Genomic DNA, 19,809 nt, shown 5'->3' on the forward strand with positions numbered 1-19,809 from the left:
TCTGCACCTTTAAGGAGCCTCTTTTGTCTATTGTGGGTGAAAGAGGCTATGAATTATTAGCTTTGAGCAAGCCACCCAGGACACAAGGCAATTCATCCCATTAAATTCAATAGCCTGCTGTTTAAAGTTATTTTTCTATCCATGTGACGCTGCCTGCGTATCTCTGTATGGCGATTGTTCTTCTAATGGAAGTGATAAAGTTGTTCTTGCCTGATCTATCTGCTGCTAAATTCTCATTGTTATGACCTTTAACTGGGCAAAACGGTACATCATAGGGCCATGGTTTTTGAGCCGAAGTATTTCAAAGCAGTGGTGAAATCTGAACTTGTTTACAGTGCTGCGCATGCGCTCTGTGCGCCAAATGCATGCTGTGCGTGCGCATGAAGTGTACACCAAAAGGAAGCATGGGAAGGTAAGTAGAACAGCGTAGACGGGTGGGGTGGGGGGATGATCAGCTGTGGCGATCATCGGAGTCTTTTTTTTTACTTTTTTTAAAGCATTTTTTACTACCTATTCGGGCAAATAGGTTGTAAAAAAAATGCTTTTAAAAGTTAAAAAAAGGCTCTGACGATTGCGTGGCTTAGCTGTGATCGTCAGAGCCTTTTTTTATACCTTTTAAAAGCATTTTTTACAACCTATTCCTACTATTCGGGCAGGAAAAGCAAGTGAGCGAGCCAGAAAGAAGCATCAAGCGGGCAAGCGGACGACCAGGCGATTGGGTGGGCATGGGCGGGGGGAGGAGGGGCAGGGATTTTTGCTACTGGTTCTCCGAACCACCCGCCATACTTGCTACCGGATCGGCCAATCTGGTCTGAACTGGGAGCAATTCACCCCTGTTTCAAACAGGCTAATTTACGGAAGGTGTCCAAAATATGGGACTTGTGACTTCTGAGGACGTGAAATTACAGTTGTGCCTGCTTGAATGGTATTGCCTGCTGCTGCTTTGCTGCTGCAGTCATGTGATCTTCATTTTCAATATTCCATGACAGTTTCCAAGCCAGTCTGGCAAGCCTTCACTACCTCCTCCACCTACTTACCTGCCTGCAGGGATGGAGGGAGGGAGTAAGATGGGGGAATGGGAGAGAGAGAAGGGAGGGAGGGAGGGGGGGAGGGAGGACAGGTGGGCTTCAAAAATTTTAGCAAGGGTTCTTTGCTCAGTTGCTGGGTGGGTGTGGCCATGGTGGGCGTGGCCTAGTCAGCCTCCTGCACTATGGGGGGCATTTTTGCCCTCCCCAGGCTCTGGAGGCTTTCTTTGAACCTCCAGGAGGGCAAAAATGGCCTCCCCAGGCTCTGGAGGCCCTCTTCTCAAACTTCCAGTAGGCCTGTTTTTCACCTTCCCTGAACCTCTATGCGTGCTTTGTTGGAAGTTGGAAGTCACTTCTGTTGCCACTGCTTTTTTGCCTGCCCTTGGTCATTCTATTTTTCTGTTTAGGAAATGAAATGTCTCTGAAACAATTATTCAGTGGGGCACAGGTTATCTAGTCATTACTAGAGCCCTGGGTATATATATTATTTACTGGATTTGATAGGGGGGAGAAAGACCCCTTAGAAACCTCCCCCACCCCTTAGACACTTGGTAGCAGTTTGGCTTCAAGTATATTAAGAGCTGAAGAGATCCTGTCTGGAGTGATGGCCCAGGCCTGCTGTGTTCTCAACCTCAGCAACTTTTAAGATATGTGGATTTCAACTTCCAACATCCCACCCCACCCCTGCCCAGCCAGCATGGGGAATTCTGGGAATTGAAGTCCGCACATCTTGAAATTGCTGAGGCTGAGAAACAGAGCCACCTCAGGGGCAGGAGCTACCTCAAGGGCAGGAGCTACCTCAAGGGCAGCTTCTGTGTTAAACCAGGACCGATCCCAATCCATCCACTTTGCATTATTGCCTGGTTCTCTGCAGTTGTCATACCCTTCAAAAGCAAGTCACTTCATGACTGGCCAAATAAGACTGGTGCAACTGAGGCTTTTTTTTTTTTAAATCTGTTGCTTTTATTTCTACGTTTAGAATGTTTTTTCTATCTTCCATTTAAAAAAACAACAATTAGGTCGTCATGTGGAAAATTAGATATAACATCACTAATTCAATTAAGATGTTGTGTTAATTAAAAGAATGTTGGCAGGTGCATTTTTATATTAGGCAGCTGGTCAAATTATATTTCCTATTATATAGTTACTTAAAGGCACAGGAGCCCCACACGGTCTGGCTTCAAAATAGAAGACTCACCTACCTAACCAGTATTACCTGTTGTGGGATTCGCGTGGGTGGATTCCCTTTTGAAGTTCTTGAAGATGGAGTCGCTACCCAAGTTGGACTGAATGGTTTAACCTTGCCTTAATAGACAACATATGTATCATATTCCAACTTTTATCTGCCTCTACAATTTAAAAAAAAACAAAACGGTGCAAGATGTTTCTGTGTTACCTACCTAAAGTACCTATAAACCAGGGGTGAAATGCTCCTGGTTCTGACCGGATCTCGTGATCCAGTAGCGATCGTGGCCGGTGGTTCACTGATTCGGTAGCGATTGCCGAACCATGGACAACACCTGTTGCCCAGGTGTCATTACTTCCTGGTTTTAACCAGGAAGTAATGTGTTTTTTACCTTCTGCACCAGTGCAGAAGGTTTCGCACATGCGCAGAAGGTCCGCGTGTGCATGTGACGCACCTGGGGCGTGTGGACTTCTGAGCCGGTAAGGAAGGTAAGTCGATTTCACCCCTGCTATAAACTCTTTCTTGGAAAACCTTATTAAAGAAGACGGTGATATGCTGTGTTGCCCAACTGCAAAGGTTCCCTCTAGGAACATCCAGACCTCAATACTTTGCTCAGTTCGTTTAAAAACAGTCATTGCTCTTGCATGCCTGCTTTCATGTGTGTGTTTTCCTTCCAATTTCTTTAATATGCATCCGACTATATCACTGGTGGAAGGGACGCGGTGGCTCAGGGGCTAGGACGTTGAGCTTGTCAATCGAAAGGTCGGCAGCTCGGCGGTTCGAATCCCTAGTGCTGCCGTGTAACGGGGTGAGCTCCCGTTACTTGTCCCAGCTTCTGCCAACCTAGCAGTTTCGAAAGCACGTAAAAATGCAAGTAGAAAAATAGGGAACACCTTTGGTGGGAAGGTAACAGCGTTCCATGCGCCTTTGGCATTGAGTCATGCCGGCCACATGACCACAGAGATGTCTTCGGACAGCGCTGGCTCTTCGGCTTTGAAACGGAGATGAGCACCGCCCCCTAGAGTCAGCAACGACTAGCACGTATGTGCGAGGGGAACCTTTACCTTATATCACTGGCAAAAGGAAAGTAAGCCATTCTAATTTGACTGATGAGAAAATGTATGGGTGGGAAGCAGAGATGGGTTTCATATAATTTTCCTACTGGTTCGCCCCGCGCGCCTTCCATGCATGCGCCCGACCTTCTGTGCATGCGCTTTGCTCACGTGCACACCTTCCACCTCAAAAAAGCTTTTGCGCATCTCAAAAATGTGGCTAAATAGGACGGCATAGCGCCAGGGCGGGTGGGCTGGCCCACCTGCGATCGCCACTAGCAGTTCGCCCAAACCGGTCCAAACCAGCTGAATACCAGCACTGGTGGGAAGCATAAAGCAGTATTTTAGGGCCACAAACCTTGATCCAGGTTTTTTTTTTTTACTTGGCCAAGAGCTTCTCTTCCTTAAAATGTGCCCATAAATCAAGAGATGAATTTGCTGATTTTTTTCTCTCCCCCTGCTTGTTATTAATTCCTCTGTTAGGTTCTTCTTTCTCTAAGCTTGATTGTTTTCCTGCAGATGTTTCATTACTAAGGTAGGTAACATCCCTGGTGTTAACAACACAACTGATGTTATGTAGGATGGTACTGAAAGAAAAGAACAAAGTTCAAAGAACTCCAACAGTTCAACTCTGAGCTACGTGTGTTTTCCATTATTACAATTTTTGTGTGCCGGTATATGCATCTTGCTTTATATAGAAAGAGTACAGAGGAACAGGGGTGGGGAAATGAATATGTGGGGAACACAGGTGGGTTAAAAAAAATGTAATTTATGGTGAAAGTGAAGGAGGAATTTCTTGCAGTTTTTCTGACTGGATATGTCTCTTGTGCAGAGCAGTATTACAGCTAAGCACAGAGTGTGTGTTTATATACATGCTCAGCCATGTCATTTTAGCTAATATCCCAAGCTACCTCCAGGTACTTTAATCATAGTACAGGTAGTTCTTCACTTATTACTATAATGAAGCCTGCCTATTAGGTTCATGGGTTGTGACATTTGTAATAGGTTACCACATGACCAGATCCATTTTCCCTACCTTTTTTGCAGTTGACATTAAACAAACGCCGTGAACATAAAATGAATGTCATGGTTGTAAACACTACGATTCTAAAGCAAATGCCGCGGTCGTAAAGCAAACTCATTGTTTACCAAGGGCCATTTTTGCCAAAACCTGAAAGTAGATGCTGGGTTTTCGCCAAAAAAAAAAAAAAGAAGGTCATAAAACGAAGTCTTGTGACTAAGGGCACATGGCCATCAAAGTGGGCTGGTTGCTGAGCACCCAACACGTGGTCACAAGACCAGGGAAAGAGAACCTGTCATCACAACCTGATCATAAGTATCTTTGGGGGGGGGGGGTCTCCATCACAACTTTGAATGGTTGCTAAGCAACCAGTCAGAAGTCGAGGCCTACTTCTACAGTAACACTGTAAATGCGTTCATAGAAAACACAAGGAGGTCAGATAAAAGATCCTCAAATAATATGCCAAGGGTTATTTTTCTAGATTAATTCTCCTGTGGCTGATTGTGTTGTATACATTTAGCATATCTGATTACGTGGTTACCCTTGTTCCCCGCCAAATGGATTAATTCAATAAATTGTGTTGCATGAAATCAATGTGCAACCAAGGTTCCTAAAATACAGTGATTTCTCACCTTAAAGGTACATTATCTAGACCTGCACAAAAGAGTGAATTAACTCTTTCTTCCAGCCTTTAGACATAGATGTGACAGGACACAACCAGAGAAAAAGTAGGGACTTTCTTCTAATCTGATTGGTTTTCCCCATTTCTTATTAGGACGATGGACGTTTGAGCCATAGACACAAATGAAATGCGTCTCAACCGTCTACTCTCCAGCTCACAGTGACTTTGATCTATGGTATATGTCTTCTTTTTTAACTGAAAAATGTAAAATAAAAAAAGCTTTGAAACAGAAAGTAGCAATCATCCAGAACGAAGATGGTTAAGATACTGGACCAAACAGCCAGTATTCAGTAAACTGAGGCCAATAGTTTGCTCTTTTTGTGGCACCAGACCAACGAGGAAATCTTAACCATGGATTAGCTCCAGAGGTGGTTAAATATGTCATATAAAGAGGTAAAACATGGAAGACAAAGTGAATACAATGCGTGAGAAAGGGCAAAAGGATCCCTGCCAGTGGTGGGTTTCAAATTTTTTTACTACTGGTTCTGTGGGTGTGGTTTGGTGGGTGTGGCATGGCTTGGTGGGCGTGGCTTGGTGGGCGTGGCAGCGAAAGGATACTGTAAAATCTCCATTCCGCCCCCACTTCAGGGGAAGGTTACTTCAAAATCCCCATTTCCTCCTGATCAGCTGGGACTCAGGAGGCAGAGAATAGATGGTGGCAGGGCCAGTCAGAATTTTTACTACCGCTTCTCCAAACTACTGAAAATTTCTGCTACCAGTTCTCTAGAACTGGTCAGAACCTGCTGAAACCCACCTCTGATCCCTGCCAATAAAAAATTTAAATCAGTGTAACAACTTGCCTCCAGAAGTTGTGAATGCTCCAACACTGAAGTTTTTAAAAAGATGTTGGATAACCACTTATCTGAAGTGGTGTAGGGTTTCCTGCCTAAGCAGGGGGTTGGACTAGAAGACCTCCAAGGTCCCTTCCAACTCTGTTATTCTAAAATTCTAAAAGGCGGTGAGAGAGCTCCAGAACCTTTGTGGTTTTCCGAAACTAGGACTTAGGAGAATCCTGCCAAAGCACAAGAGAGAAAAGAAAGGTGTATATAAATATGGGATAAATGAATAGAATTTTTCCTGTGGATCTGTTCTGAATGGCCACCTGAGATAGGGTTGTAATAAAGATGCTTGATCTTAAAGTAGGCGGTCTCCAAACTTGGCAACTTTAAGACTTGTACACTTCAACTCCCAAAATTGGCTGGGGAAATCTGGAAGCTGAAGTTCTCAAAACGTAAAAGTTACTAAGTTTGGAGACTCCTGATCTAAAGCAGTCTGCTCCTGTTGATCGATCCTTTTCTGAAGAGTTTCAGCTTCATTTCTGAGAAGATGAGATGTCAGACATGCCCGGAGTTTATTTGGAGAAGAATGAAGAGTGAATCCCAATGAAAACATAAATGAGTCCACATTAGGGATTATATTATGGCAGTAAGAACTGTTTTGTGGGTCTTCACGTGCCTGCAAAATGATCAACTAATGGTTAGTTGGTTATCAGGAATAGTTATTTGGATTTGTTCTAAGTTGGACAGCAACTGGGCAGGTCCAGTTGAGTTGAATGAGACACAGAGTGGAATCAATTCTATTGTGTGTGCCTTCAAGTCAGTGTTGACTCCTGGCAACTGCCTGAACAAATCCAGTCTTCCTGGAAAGATCTGGGAAGTGGTTTGCCCCTTCTGCCTACTTCTTAGGGCTGTTTGGTCCAAGGTCATCCAGTTGGCTGCATGGTCTCCTGGTTTCTAGCCCAGTGCCTAAATCACTGCCCCAAACTGGTTCTCCCAGTTCATGCTGTTAAAGAGTTTGGCAAAGGGGAACTATAAATTGACAATGGCTACGTCATAGAAGGAAAACATTTATAAAATGTTTTATAGGTGGCAAAAGTGGCAAAAATGTTTAGTAATCTGTCTGCTAAATGCTGGAAATGCAACCAAGAGTCCAGAAGTGGGTTTCAGCCAGTTCTGACCAGTTCTGGAGAACCGGTAGCAAAAATTTTGAGTAGTTCGGAGAACCGATAGTAAAAATTCTGACTGGCCCCATCCCCCTCTATTCTCTGCCTCCCAAGTCCCAGCTGATCGGGAGGAAATGGGGATTTTGTAGTAACCTTCCCCTGGAGTGGAGTGGGAATGGAGATTTTACAGTATCCTTCCCCTGCCACACCCACCAAGCCACGCCCACCAAGCCATGCCATGCTCACCAAGCCACGCCCACAGAACCGGTAGTAGAAAAATTTGAAACCCACCATTGAATCAGACCCCAGGTATTTATTATCATATGGGGTGGACTTGTATGAAAGCAAGAAAATATTGGACGAAAATACACACCTGGTTGGAAATGATTAAGCAATGCATAGGCCTGAAACCAGAAGTATTTCTCTTAGGAATAATGCCGGAGGGTTATGATAAAGGGACCACATATTTAGTTTTGCAATGTATTGACAGCAGCAAAGATCGTATTTGCAAAATACTGGAAAAACGAGCATATTCCACCAGACGAGGATATAATTTGGAAAATGTTAGACTGTGCTGAGATGGACAGACTGACTTTAAAAATAAAAAGCAAGGGTGACACAGACCATTACTTGATATGGAACAGATTTTATGAGTGGTTAGAGACAAGAGGTAGAAATTAGAGGAAGGAAGATTATTGTTATGTATGAATTAAAGATAAAGGTGGTCTACAACTCTAGATATGTCAATATGTTGAACAGAATTATAAATAAGCCAATATAAAGAGCTAAATATAATTAGCTAAGTTACTCTTACTACTGTTACCAATATATGAGTTAACACTTTTTAATGCCTGTTTTTTGTTTTTCTTTTGTAAGTGATATACCCTGACAATACACTGTATTCAAAATGTTTATGAATTTTAAAAAATGAGTTTGTAAAGGACTCCAGGGAGATGATCCCTGGTTGGATCCAGATGCTACTGAATTCCTCTTTGAGTAGCAGGTAGTATCTCCCCTCCTTCAAGAAGCCATCATTAGACTCCACAAAGCTAAGCAATTTTAATCCACTCTTCAACCTTTTCTTTTGCGGGAAGCTTGTTGAGAAGAAGACGGTTGTTGCTGCAGAGGCTGCGGTAGAAATAGATTATCCGGACTCTTTTCAATCAGACTTCAGGCTAGGGCCATACCGAATACACGATTGTACTTGTTAATGATTTCTACTAGAAAGAGGATGGCTGTAGTACAACCTTCCTGAGTGTCCTTGACCTTCTAACAGCTTTCCATGCCATCCATCATGGATCCTTTTTACTAGAGCAAATGGTACACTCACAAATCAGAACACCGTGTAGCAGTAACACAAAACACACATAAATGCAGCAATAGCACTTAGACATATATACCCAGTGGTGGGATTCAGCCAGTTCGCACCACTTCGGAAGAACCGGTTGTTAAATTTCTGAGCAGTTTGCTGAACTGTTTGTTGGAAGAAATCATTAGGGCAGAAAACCGGTTGTTAAATTATTTGAATCCCATCACTGTATATACCGCTCTATGGTGCTTTACAGCACTCTTTGAGTGGTGTCCATATGTCAACGTATGGGCCCCCCCCCAACAATCTGGGTGCTCATTTTACTGACCTCGGAAGAATGGAGTCAACCAGTCTGGATCGAACTACTGGCAGTTAGCAGAGTCAACCTGCAATACTGCATGCTAACCAGTGTGCCAGCACCACTCCTGCAAATCTTGTGGTAGCATTATTTTCTACCTATCTACACAAGGAAGGTAAATAGCACCTTAATACAATAGTGGGCAAAGGTTCATTCAGGCTCTTAGAAATCTAGGATGGGAACAAAATCTGCTGGGATGATCATGCTGAAACCATCCATTTAGGAGTAACACACACACACACAAATCCTTACACCACAAAAAAATCCTTATGTTATCACAACTAATAAACACATCTTTTCACAAAGTTGTCCAGGCCTCATGCTAGGGAGCCAGGCTCCCCTCCAGGTAATGTCCGTGCCCAGACCTGTTTAACTTGCGAGGTGGAGCACCAATATCTACAGTCTACTTTTATGATTAGTTTTCTGTTCAGAGTGCAGCCACTATCATTACGCATTCCCACTGTACGTTTCCTTTTTCTTTCCCCTCGATTCCCCTTTCACATGACCCCTTCTTTGACCTTTCCAATTACTCATTTTCAGCCACTTTTTGAGGCTGCAGAAGGCATTCCTTATATGTAATAGATGCACACAGTTACCCGTTAAAGAGAAGACGAGACATGAAACGGGCTTGGAGCAAGGGTATAGAACTCTCTTCTTCGTTCCTACAAACAGGACATTCCCAATCACAAGGATACAATTTGGCTATCTGGGGTTGGTTGGTTGAATAGTTCAGAGCTGGCAAAATTCACCAAGTACAATTAAATCAAACCCAAACAAGCCACAATGAATGTGCTCGCATAACATGCTAAACCAGCTCTATCACTAATGATGGATATGTTAGACCTAACCTCCCCTCCCTCCCTCCCTCCCCTCCCCTCCCTTTCTTCCTCCCTCCCTTCCTTCCAAAAGGCTTGATTGGCCATTCTAGATGGAGTTTTCTATGTCAGGGTTGTCAAACTCCCAGCACACGGGCCGGATACGTCATGTGCTGGCCATGCCCAAACCTGGTTTAGCAAAGGGGGAAGGAAAGTCCCAATACGTCACGTGACACCGGTGTGAGCTTGACACCCCTGTCCTATGTCATTCTGCATAAGCACAGAAGGAGAAAATACAGCTAAGTGTAGTAAAGATAAAGAGTAGCCCGAATGGCCCCATTCTATTGCCCTTCCTCTCTCTCCTCTATGGCTAGAAGCCCAAAGCAGGAATAATTAAACACAGACACACACACACCCCTGCATAAGGGTGGGGTGGGGATGAGGATAATCAGGCAAGCCACAGTACAAAATGTAGTGAGGCTACTTCTCAATCATAATCCTTCATCTGAATTTGTATTAGACCTACCCATGTTATGTTTGAATGCGTTGTGTAAACTAGGTCAGTAGGTTAGCAGAATCTGTGAATGAGGAGCACAGAGAGTATATCTGAGGTTTCCTTTTCTCCAGGCATACAGAGGGAGGCAACCATTGTAACAATCGTTTTCAATCCTGCCTAAATCTGTGCAGGGTAGCATCCATTGCAGAAGTGGTTAGACAGAGATGGAGTGTGGGGTTTTAGATTTCCCCTCTTACTTGGTGCCTCTGGGATCCTTCTTTTTATGGCCAGAGGATCATTCTAGCAATTGGATGTTCCAATATCCTTATAAACAAAAGGCAACATCTTAAAACGTCTTCACTTTATGATCACGGCAATTAGTCACCTTAATTCAAATCTTATATTGACCAATAGAAGCATAGTGTCCAAATCAAAGGAACGATATGATCAAGTTTTGGGTACTTTTGGGTATGGTGCAGAGGTGGGAGTTGTTGTGACCCAGGCCCAAGTAAGTATTATTGGACGCAATCAGTTCGAAAACAAACAAATTCTTCATAACACAATTCTTCAGTCTTATCACCAACCTTGGTCTAATTAGGCAAACTGCCAAAGGCTTTTCTTGGCAAAAGTTCAGAAGCAGAAAATGCCGACAAGAAATAAATGCAGCAAGACAAGAAACAAGTCTATCAATGTTGTTTTCTGACAAAGAGCCCAAGAGCTGGTGCTGGTCTGTTTTAAGCCTTATGGGAGGGGCCAGTCATCTCTTGGCCCTACTCCCAAGTCATCCTCTTTGCTTGAGTTGCTCTTGCCTTCTGGCAGCTCTTCTCATGCGTGCACTAGGAACAGGCTCCTCCTGTTCCTCTGCCTCACTACTGTCAGCCTCTGGAGGCTCTGGAGTCCCCACCTCACTCCCCGATGGCCCCACCTCTGCCTCTGACGCAGAGCCCTCATCTGGCCTTTCCCCAGCCTCCAGGACTGGCCCATGTTCTTCCTCAGCCTCATCGCTGTCTGACTCCACTGCCAGCTCCGCAGGCTGCTGGAGGACCACAACACGTGTCACATACTGTAACAACTGGTTTGCCCGGAACCGAAAATGTGAGCCTGAGCGCAGCATTGAAACACTGGTGATTATATAGGATGTGATAGCGCCAGGGCAGGTGGGCAGGCCCAGCCAGCTGGTCGGAACTACCGGTTCTCCTGAACCGGTTCGAACCAGCAGCAGCCTACCACTGGTACTGTGACCATTGTAGCAACACTTTAGAAAAGATTCGGAGAAATAGGGTCAAAAGAGGGCTTTTATAGCCCAAGAGCAGAGATTGCTTGGATTAGGTTCAAGCTTCAGAAAAACATAGGTGAGAACACTATAACAATCCTAAACTGCAAAAAGACAAATCTTGATTGAATGTTAAAAGTTCCTAAAAGTAAGAGCAGCTCTCAATTTTTGAGAGGAAGATTGGGTTTGCCTTCACTAAATGTGTTTGAGCAGAGGCTAGAAAGAAGCTGCTTGATAAAATTCCTTAAATGTCAATCCCTGCTTGGGCAGAGACTCAAGTAACTTGGATTTGGCTTGATCTAGGATGTTCACGATTTCCCAGTTAACAGAATAACAGAGTTGGAAGGGATCTTGGAGGTCTTCTAGTCTAAGCATGGATCACAAAGTGTTTTCCAAGCCTCACTGAATGCAGCAGGGCCTACTTTAGAGAAAACAATCCTGAAATTCTATTATATGACTGCCTTCTGTTTTGTAACATGGATCTAACCTAGGTCTAGAGTCACCTGTCACATAAGCCCTTCAAAATACATTTCTTTCCTTCCATTTCACAGCTGGGTTTTTGACTGCAGCCTTGTAAATCTTCTAATTTACTTCCTTCTGCTTCCTATTGACTGCCAGGATGGATTCGTCTTTGGGAAAAGTCGCAAGACAGCTAATTTGAATATGTTAATCTATTTCTTTTTGCATGGCCCATTGATCAACACCAATATACATCCCTGTCATGGAAAACAACAGTGGAAGTTATTAGATTGGATGTAGGAAGAGATCTGCATTTATTCAGAGAAAGTATATGGAAAACGGCATCTATCTTAATAAATGTATTATAAATGTGCAGGGAGTTTTTGTTATTCCTTTAATAGCCTTTCTGAAGTTTGAAAAAAAGCAGATGATAAGAAGTCAGATGCTGGTTAACTTCTAGTGGTTATGGCACTATTGAATGGTGATTTTCTGGTTTCAGAAGAACACATGAAATACGGTTCAGATTTGGAATGCAGGCAGCAGTCAAGAAAAAAAGCCTAAAACTGCCAAAGTACATATAAAGTGCACTAAACAGAAAATTTTAAGAGCAGTTTTGTGTGGACAGAGTGGACCATTTAAAATAATGGTACGTTATAAATCTTAATATATTTTTTTAGGTGGGAAATGGTGAGAATAATGCTTGTGAGCAAAGTTCAGAAAAAACTGAAATATTTTATTATTATTATTTTGGCTCATTTGACTATATTTGCAAACCAAAGAGCAACCTATAATGTTGCAATGGTGAAGGGTGAGCTATGGCTGCTTTCTCTTATCTTATTGTTTTATTTATGTACCGTGTTTCCCCGAAAATAAGACCTTCCCGGATAATAAGCCCAACTGGGCTTTTGAACGCATGCCCTAAAATAAGCCCTCCCCAAAAATATTTAAATGCATGCACAGCTGGTCCCCATTTCCTCTGGTTAGGGTTAGGGAGACAGAACTGGAAATCAGGTAAGATAGCAAGAGGAGCCCTGTCTTGCTCCATGCACCCCAAAATAATAAGACCTCCCCGAAATCTTTTCTTTTATGTACACTGACTAGGTCTTATTTACGGGGAAACACGGTAATCTTAATTATATATATTTAGGGAGTCCATATTTACTAAATGGACCGTATTTACTTTTTCAAAACAGACAATAAAAACTCAGAAGAAAATACGAAGTCCAGAACATATCTCCAGTTTACATCCAGATAAGCAATGACTGATCCCAGACAAACAATTAGCAAAAAGCAGTACTGTATTTAAGGAGAAAAGCAGATTCCTACCAACACAGGGCAAACTACTATATATATATAAACAGGAAGCAAAATCTATTCAAACAGATGATATTACTTAGCTGGGTCATAAAGCATGTGCAAACTATCAACCCAGCCCAGTACCAAGGATTGCACAGTTCAACCCCGAGCTACATACAGCATATTCTCTTCTATTGAAATATATCTTTTTGTATACATTTATAAGCACACTCATAAACTATCTGATAGTTATTCAGGGAGGAATGAAGGACGACGACATATAAAAGAGACATCACTAAAAATTGTGCTAGAGCCGTACCGTTTAGAATCAGCAGATATATTTTGAAGAAGTGTGTGCACTTATTACTAATGCAATTTTGGAATACATGAGAAGCTACTTCAAGCAACTTCAAGCCATAACAGAGTCCTATTTAAAGGTAATGGAAATACAGATGTTGAAGAAATGGAAGAATCTGGAGTAGGAAGCTCTGGAGTGGAGTATATTAGCAATGTTTGGCAAAGAGAATTCTTGGATTATTGCTAACAGCTGTTTCAGGCAACACAAACACAGACTCTATAAAAAGTCTGGTCGCTGCTGATTGGACACTGAAATCCAGCTGACCACATATTAGGAACAGAAAATAGAGAGGTTCAGGCAGGGGTGAAATTCAGCAGGTTCTGACAGGTTCTGGAGAACCAGTAGTGGAAATTTTCAGTAGTTCAGAGAACCGGCAAATACCATCTCTGGCTAGCCCCAGAGTGGGGTGGGAATGGAGATTTGGCAATATCCTTCCCCCAGGAGTGGGGAGGGAATGGGGATTTTGCAATAATCTTTCCTTGGAGTGGGATGGGAATGGAAATTTTGCAGTATCCTTCCCCTGCCACGCCTACCAAGCCATGCCCACAGAACCAGTAGTAAAAAAACTGAATTCCACCACTGGTTCAGGCAATTAAGGCCCATCACTTCCAAGTGCTGATTGTGGAATAGATCATGAATTATTGGTGTCCAAAAAGGAGTTGAGTTGATAAAAACCAAAGCAACTAAATTGAAGAGCATAGGTGTGCTAGAAGGATTTGTCTTGAAGGACATGCAGTCAAAATATTAAACCACTGATAGGGAAATTTAATATTTATAACTTATGGGAAAGAGACCTGGCGAAGCTATGGAAATGATAAGAAATATTGTGACAACCAAAGTTGGGAAAAAAATCTCCAAAAGCTGAAGTGGCATTCAGAATAATCTATTACGGTGGGTACAGAAAGATGGAGGTCTTCAACAAGGATGAGAGATAATTAAAATTTGCAAACTTTCAAAACCAGGTAACAAAGGACAATAAATATATCTTAATTAATATGACAATGGAAAGAGGAAAGTGACAAAAGGAAAATGAAATAGAATAGAATAATAGAGTTAAAAAGGACCTTGGAAGTCTTCTAGTCCAACTCTCTGCTTAGGCAGGAAATCCAGCATCACTTCAGACAAAGTGGTGTTTTTAAGAATTTAAATGTTTTTAAGAATTTCACAGAAATCACAGGAAAATGTAATTAAGATCGGAAATTATGTATTCATCTTTCAGATTTCTAAACTGCCCATCTCCCTCAGAAAGGCACTCTAGGCAGCGTACAATAAAATGACAAAATATAAAAGCCCTGGATACAAATTAAAATGTTAGAATTAAAAATTTGAAATTAAAAGAAATATAGCGCAAATTTGCTAAGAGAAGCGAATGAAGTTCAGAGATCGATTAGCAAGACAAAATCTTTTACAGAAGGAGAAAACTATTAAAACATCTTCAGAAACTAATGCCGCTAGAAAGTAAGATGTATGAAATCTTACACCCATATCAAACAGAAAAATACTCGGTGTGAATGAAAAGCTTATTGAACTTCTAAAGTTGCAGGAGAAGAGGCAGTTAAAACAGTCACAGCTCTATGTTTGGAAATATTGAATAAGACTGTGTGAAGTAGGAATGGAGAAAATTGGCATCTGAGCAAGTAGGGAATTTAGCAGGCTTATCCACAGGGCATGGCCCAGGAAATCAAGATGGTGGACTGGAATAGTATCAGTGAAACTCTACTTTTTATCTGCATATTATCATACAAGGAAAATATAGAAGCAGATGAACAGGCAGGTTTCAGAAAAAACAGAGGAACACAGAATCAGATTTGCTACCGTAAAGTGGATAATGGAAGGAGCAAAAAGATTTAAGAAGAAGGTTTATCTTTGCTTCATTGATTGCAGCAAGCTTTGATTGTATAGATTATGTCAGAAAGTGGATTTATTGTTCGGAAGAGTCTTTACAATGAATTAGAATCTATTATTACATGAATTGGATTTCAAGAACAAGAGTGGTTCAGAGCAGGACTAGGAAGTGAAAGGAAAATACAGTTAGGGAAATCTTTAATATAATGCAGGAATTCATATAGAAGCTACATTATTTCCTTTTGAGTGGGTAAAGCTCCAAGACCATTTTCGAAACTTCAAAGGGTGCTTCAGGCTGTTTCATCTTGCATAGGCACCCACAACCACTTACACAGTCCTACAAGACACATATCGTCCCAGCATTGCTTTAATTTTTACAGAGAGTGCAAGACTGGTGGAATTGGAAAAGAGGATGGCTGAAATTGAAACCGGAGGTCAGAAATGGTAACATGCTATTTCGATATAAGTTAAGATTTTGTCAGGTTTATTACAGGTAGTTTTTCATTCACAACTGTAATTGAGTTGGAATTACAATCATAAGTTAGTATGATAGTTACACGGATCATCATGTGTCTGGACCTGATTTTTATTTTTTTTGCTATTTTTTGCAGCAGTCATTAAGCTAGTGCAAATGGTCATTAAATGAACACAGCGGTTTTAAGCAAATACAGTGGTGTTTAAGAAATTCTATTTTACCCCCCAAAAATTTATTTTGCCAGAAATCTGAAGTAAACACTGGAATGCAGCAAAAAAACAATAAAAAATTGCAGTTATGTAACCCTGGGTGCTACATGTAGCTGAAAAGGTGAGCCCCTTGCCAAGTGCCCATAATGCCATCGATTATATGTATTTGTGTGTGCGTGTGATAAACTTTGAAGTCAGGTTAGATTAGTAGCTTTTGGGAGAGTAATTTTGAACTGACACTGTTTGTATGAAAATAAAAGTGGGATATAAAAACCACCTTAATGTGAAATAGTAAAAGGAAGGTCATGTCACCCAGCCTACTGCTTGATCTCAAGGCAGATGGAGAACTGGACCTGGCACAATTTAGCTCTCTTACATTCAAGAAGATACACCATAAAGATGGGCATACATCAGGAAAAAAAACCAAGAATAATCCTCCAGGGAATTGACAAAACTTGACCAGATAAGGATTAGTTCTATAAAAACCACAATAATAATAATAATAAAATAGTCAAAAGCAACGGTCTTCCCAGCTGTAACCTATCGGGAGACCTTGTGGCAAGCTAGAAAGAAGGGAGAGAGGTAGGAGCGCTCTCCGGGATCTACAAAGGAAAAGGCGTCGAGATCCCATTTCTGCGCTGGGGATCTATATGGCATCTTTTACGATCGCCGCCCCATCGTGATCCCAAAATCACAGTAATGCTCTCGATCACTTTAGGGATATCTGGGCGGGGGGGGGGAGTTTGCAACGGAGTCGCAATCGAGTCGCTTCCTGAGGAATTGACCTGAAAGGACCGCGGATCGCTCGATCCGCCTTGCAAGGCAACGCTCCCCAAGCAGAAGCTCCCTTCCTTTGGGCATACACAGAGCGCCTTTGGCGGGTGGACGGAAGGGGTGTGAGGGGAAAACCGTACAAAAAAACAAACGAAAAGCGCCTCGGAGGATCCCGAGCGCCTGGGCAGAGAGGAGAGGGAGGGGCGGCGACCGACGGCACAGCCACCGGGAGCCCGGCCGCCTCGACGGCACCTCACTAAATAACCCCCGCGGGCGGGGTCCCGAGGCGCTCGCGCGCGCGCGCGCGCGCAGGACGGGGTCGCGAGTGGGGGGGGGAAAGAGAAGGAGGGGCGGGGAGGAGGAGCGAGGTTGGAGAAACGAGGCACTGGTTGGACGCCGCTCGGCTCAAGGGGCGGGGCGTCGCTTCCACCACCACCACCACTCACTCATTCTCCCCCCCTCTCCGCTTTCTCTCTCTCTCTCTCTCTTTTGCTAGCTCGCTCCCTCTCCGTCGCCCAGGTGCTGGTTGGCGGCCTCTCGCGCGCCCCCGCCTGCGCGCGCGCGCGCCTGCCTCCCACTCCTCCTCCGCTCCTTCCCTCCCTCCCTTCCCCTCGGCTCGGCTCGGCTCGCCGTGGCCGCGCGCGCCGCTTTTCGCCCGGGCTGCGCTCGGACATGGCGGCGGAGCTGAGCGCTGAGCGGCTGCGCTCGCTGCCCGCCAGCTGGAGCTTCGGCATCAGCCGCGGCGGCCGCATCTTCTTCATCAAGTAAGCCGGCGGGGGTGGAGTGGGTGGGGGTGGGGGAGGCGGGGAGGGGAGGGGAGGGGGGGGCGGCCGAGGCGGGGGTGGTGAACCCGCAGAGGGGTCGGTCTCCCCCTCCCTCACTACCTTTCTCTTCTCTACACCCCCCCCCCACTTTGGCAGCGAGGAAGCGAAGAGCACCACTTGGCTGCACCCGCTGACGGGCGAGGCGGTGATCACCGGGCACCGGCGCAGCCCAGGTAAGGCGGGCACTTCCCTCTGGAGGGCATCGGGCGGGGAAGGGAAGGGAAGGGAAGGGGGGGGGAGCCGGGGAGGGAGTTATTTCCACCATCCCCGTTTCCCTGCTTCACTTTTACCTGCCTCCCCCCCCATCCTCTCTCCTTGCACCGGTTTCCCCTGGTCGCCTGCACCCCGGATTTGGAGGGGGGGGGAAAAAGCCCCCCCCATCCGCTTCTCCCTTTGCCTAATTTTTTCCCCCAATTTTAAAACCTCCCACAGTCAAATCAACATTTTAATGCTGCCCCGGTGTTTTTTTTTTCCCAACTCTCTCCCTCCAGCCTCCCCCCTCCCACCCACCCCATCTTCCATTCCTTGCCTTTGCCTGCCAGCCTCTCCCTGGGTTGGCCTTTGGCCACCAAAACTGAGCAGCCGCCTTCTTCTTCTCTGGGACTTCCTTAGGTGTATTGCTCTGCATTTCTCTCCCCTCCCATCACCACCTCCCTCCCAATTCCCCCACTTCTCGGTTCTGCAATTCCCCAATTTTCCGGTTGGTTCCCTCCCTTTGCTGCATCCCTGCCTTCTAATCTTTAAGCCTATTGTTTCACTGTGATTGAACATAGACACCCATCCCAAAAGTTTTGTTACTTGGCTTCTCTCCCCTCCCCACTTTTTCTTTTTTTGGGGGGGGAGGGAGAGTGGTGGTGGTGGAGAGATGGTGGGGATGGATATGGCAACTCAGGTTTGGGAAGAACCATCCTTCTCTTTCCTCCTGTGGCTCAAAACTTTCCCTCTGGATAAAACTTGCTTCCTTTTTTTTTCTTTGACCTTTTGACCCACCTATTTGCTTTTCTTTCTGCCACATGCCCTTTGGTTTGAATGCAAGATATATATATATATATATTTTCCCTGTTTCAATTCAAGACTACTGTACTACCGTTTATTTTGTGGCGTTAACGTTTTCCCCCTCTGGTCTATGAAAATTGTTCCCCTCCCTCATAACTTGAACCAAGGAGATCTAGTAATTGTTTCACCCTTCATGCAACCATCATTGAACTGCCTTCTCTCCCTCCCTCCCTCTCTTGCTCTAACCTTATCTCTTTGTCATTTTATCTGAAGCTCTTCTTCTGGGATCATAAACCTGCCCACTCCTTTCTCACACCCGATCCCTTTCATAGCATCCCCTTGTCTTTCTGCTCTCTCCGTTTATCCTTTAACCAAGTAATTCCTAAATTAAGGGTCCTGGGCTTAGAATATTGTTTTGAATGCTATCTAGGCAAGTTGGGCATCTGATTGGAGCATCCCTTGTAAATACATTGTTATCTCCTAGCGATGGACAGTTTGGGCCTCTATGGCCCTGTTTGTATCAAAGAAAAATTTCCTCTGCTTTCTTCGTCATCCTTTAAGCCAGCTTTCTCCCTGTGGTTTAAAATGCCTTTTCCAGCAGTGTATTGACTCTGGATTAATATTAGCATTCCTGTTCCAATTCTGACCAGGACCTCTGTTATTAATCTGCAAATATACTCATGTTATAGGCATCACTTTTCTGTCATTTATTTTCAAGTTATTGCATCCTTAAACCCAACTAACTTTTAAACTTTCTCATGTATGCTCAGTTATGCCGCTTTGTTAGCCTACCTCTCTCCATGGTTGCTACTCTTCTTTCTCCAGGTACACATCCAGAGAACTAAGAGATGCCCTTGTATGTTAATTTGATTTTATTTGCTCAAATGAATATTCTGTACCCTGGATGAATGTATTCACACCTGGCATAATAAATTACAAGAGGCTCAGTGCTTTTAAACTTACATGTCAAACAGAGCCTAATCATTCTAGCTTCTCTAACTAACTAATTGTACTTTCATTGGCCTCTAATAGGTGTGATAGCCAAATACTTAGTTTCTGTTTTCTTGTTTCTGTGTTTCTGGTATTATAATTTAATTGACCCATTTGCGTTAGGTTAATCATAACTAGGTTATATGTTTATCCCACTTGTCCCCAGCCTTGGCAGATTCCTTTACTATATTTTCTCCATATACCCTTCGTATTTGCATTCATAATTAGTTATTGCTACATCTTTAGTCTGATACCGATATTCATTCAGTTTATGACTTGTTATCTGTTGGTTCTCTCTTCCTATTATTTAGGAGTTAATCTGGTAGAAGTTTCTATCTGTTCATTGGGAAACCTAACTATACTAATCTTTTCCTGATGACTCCTTCCAATAATGACTCCTGCATTGCTATCTTGCAGTTGCTTT

The 19,809-nt window shown here is 43.7% G+C and overlaps 1 protein-coding gene across 11 annotated transcripts in view; it reads left to right on the forward strand.

The window, feature by feature from the left end:
* The first annotated feature begins 17,042 nt into the window (after positions 1 to 17,042).
* PLEKHA5 (pleckstrin homology domain containing A5) overlaps positions 17,043 to 19,809 on the forward strand; it is a 251,781-nt gene continuing 249,014 nt past the window's right edge. For 2 of the 11 annotated variants that reach the window (XM_058191850.1, XM_058191851.1), the window contains exons 1-2: positions 17,079 to 17,339; positions 17,496 to 17,572. In XM_058191850.1, coding sequence (XP_058047833.1) covers positions 17,248 to 17,339; positions 17,496 to 17,572 — 169 coding nt within the window. In that variant the 5' untranslated portion in view covers positions 17,079 to 17,247. Of the gene's footprint in view, positions 17,340 to 17,495; positions 17,573 to 19,809 lie in introns of all 11 variants that reach the window. The other 9 variants (XM_058191853.1, XM_058191855.1, XM_058191861.1 and 6 more) reach the window with 8 other exon arrangements.

This window comes from Ahaetulla prasina, chromosome 7 (assembly GCF_028640845.1).
Source record: "Ahaetulla prasina isolate Xishuangbanna chromosome 7, ASM2864084v1, whole genome shotgun sequence".
Taxonomy (NCBI): domain Eukaryota; kingdom Metazoa; phylum Chordata; class Lepidosauria; order Squamata; family Colubridae; genus Ahaetulla; species Ahaetulla prasina.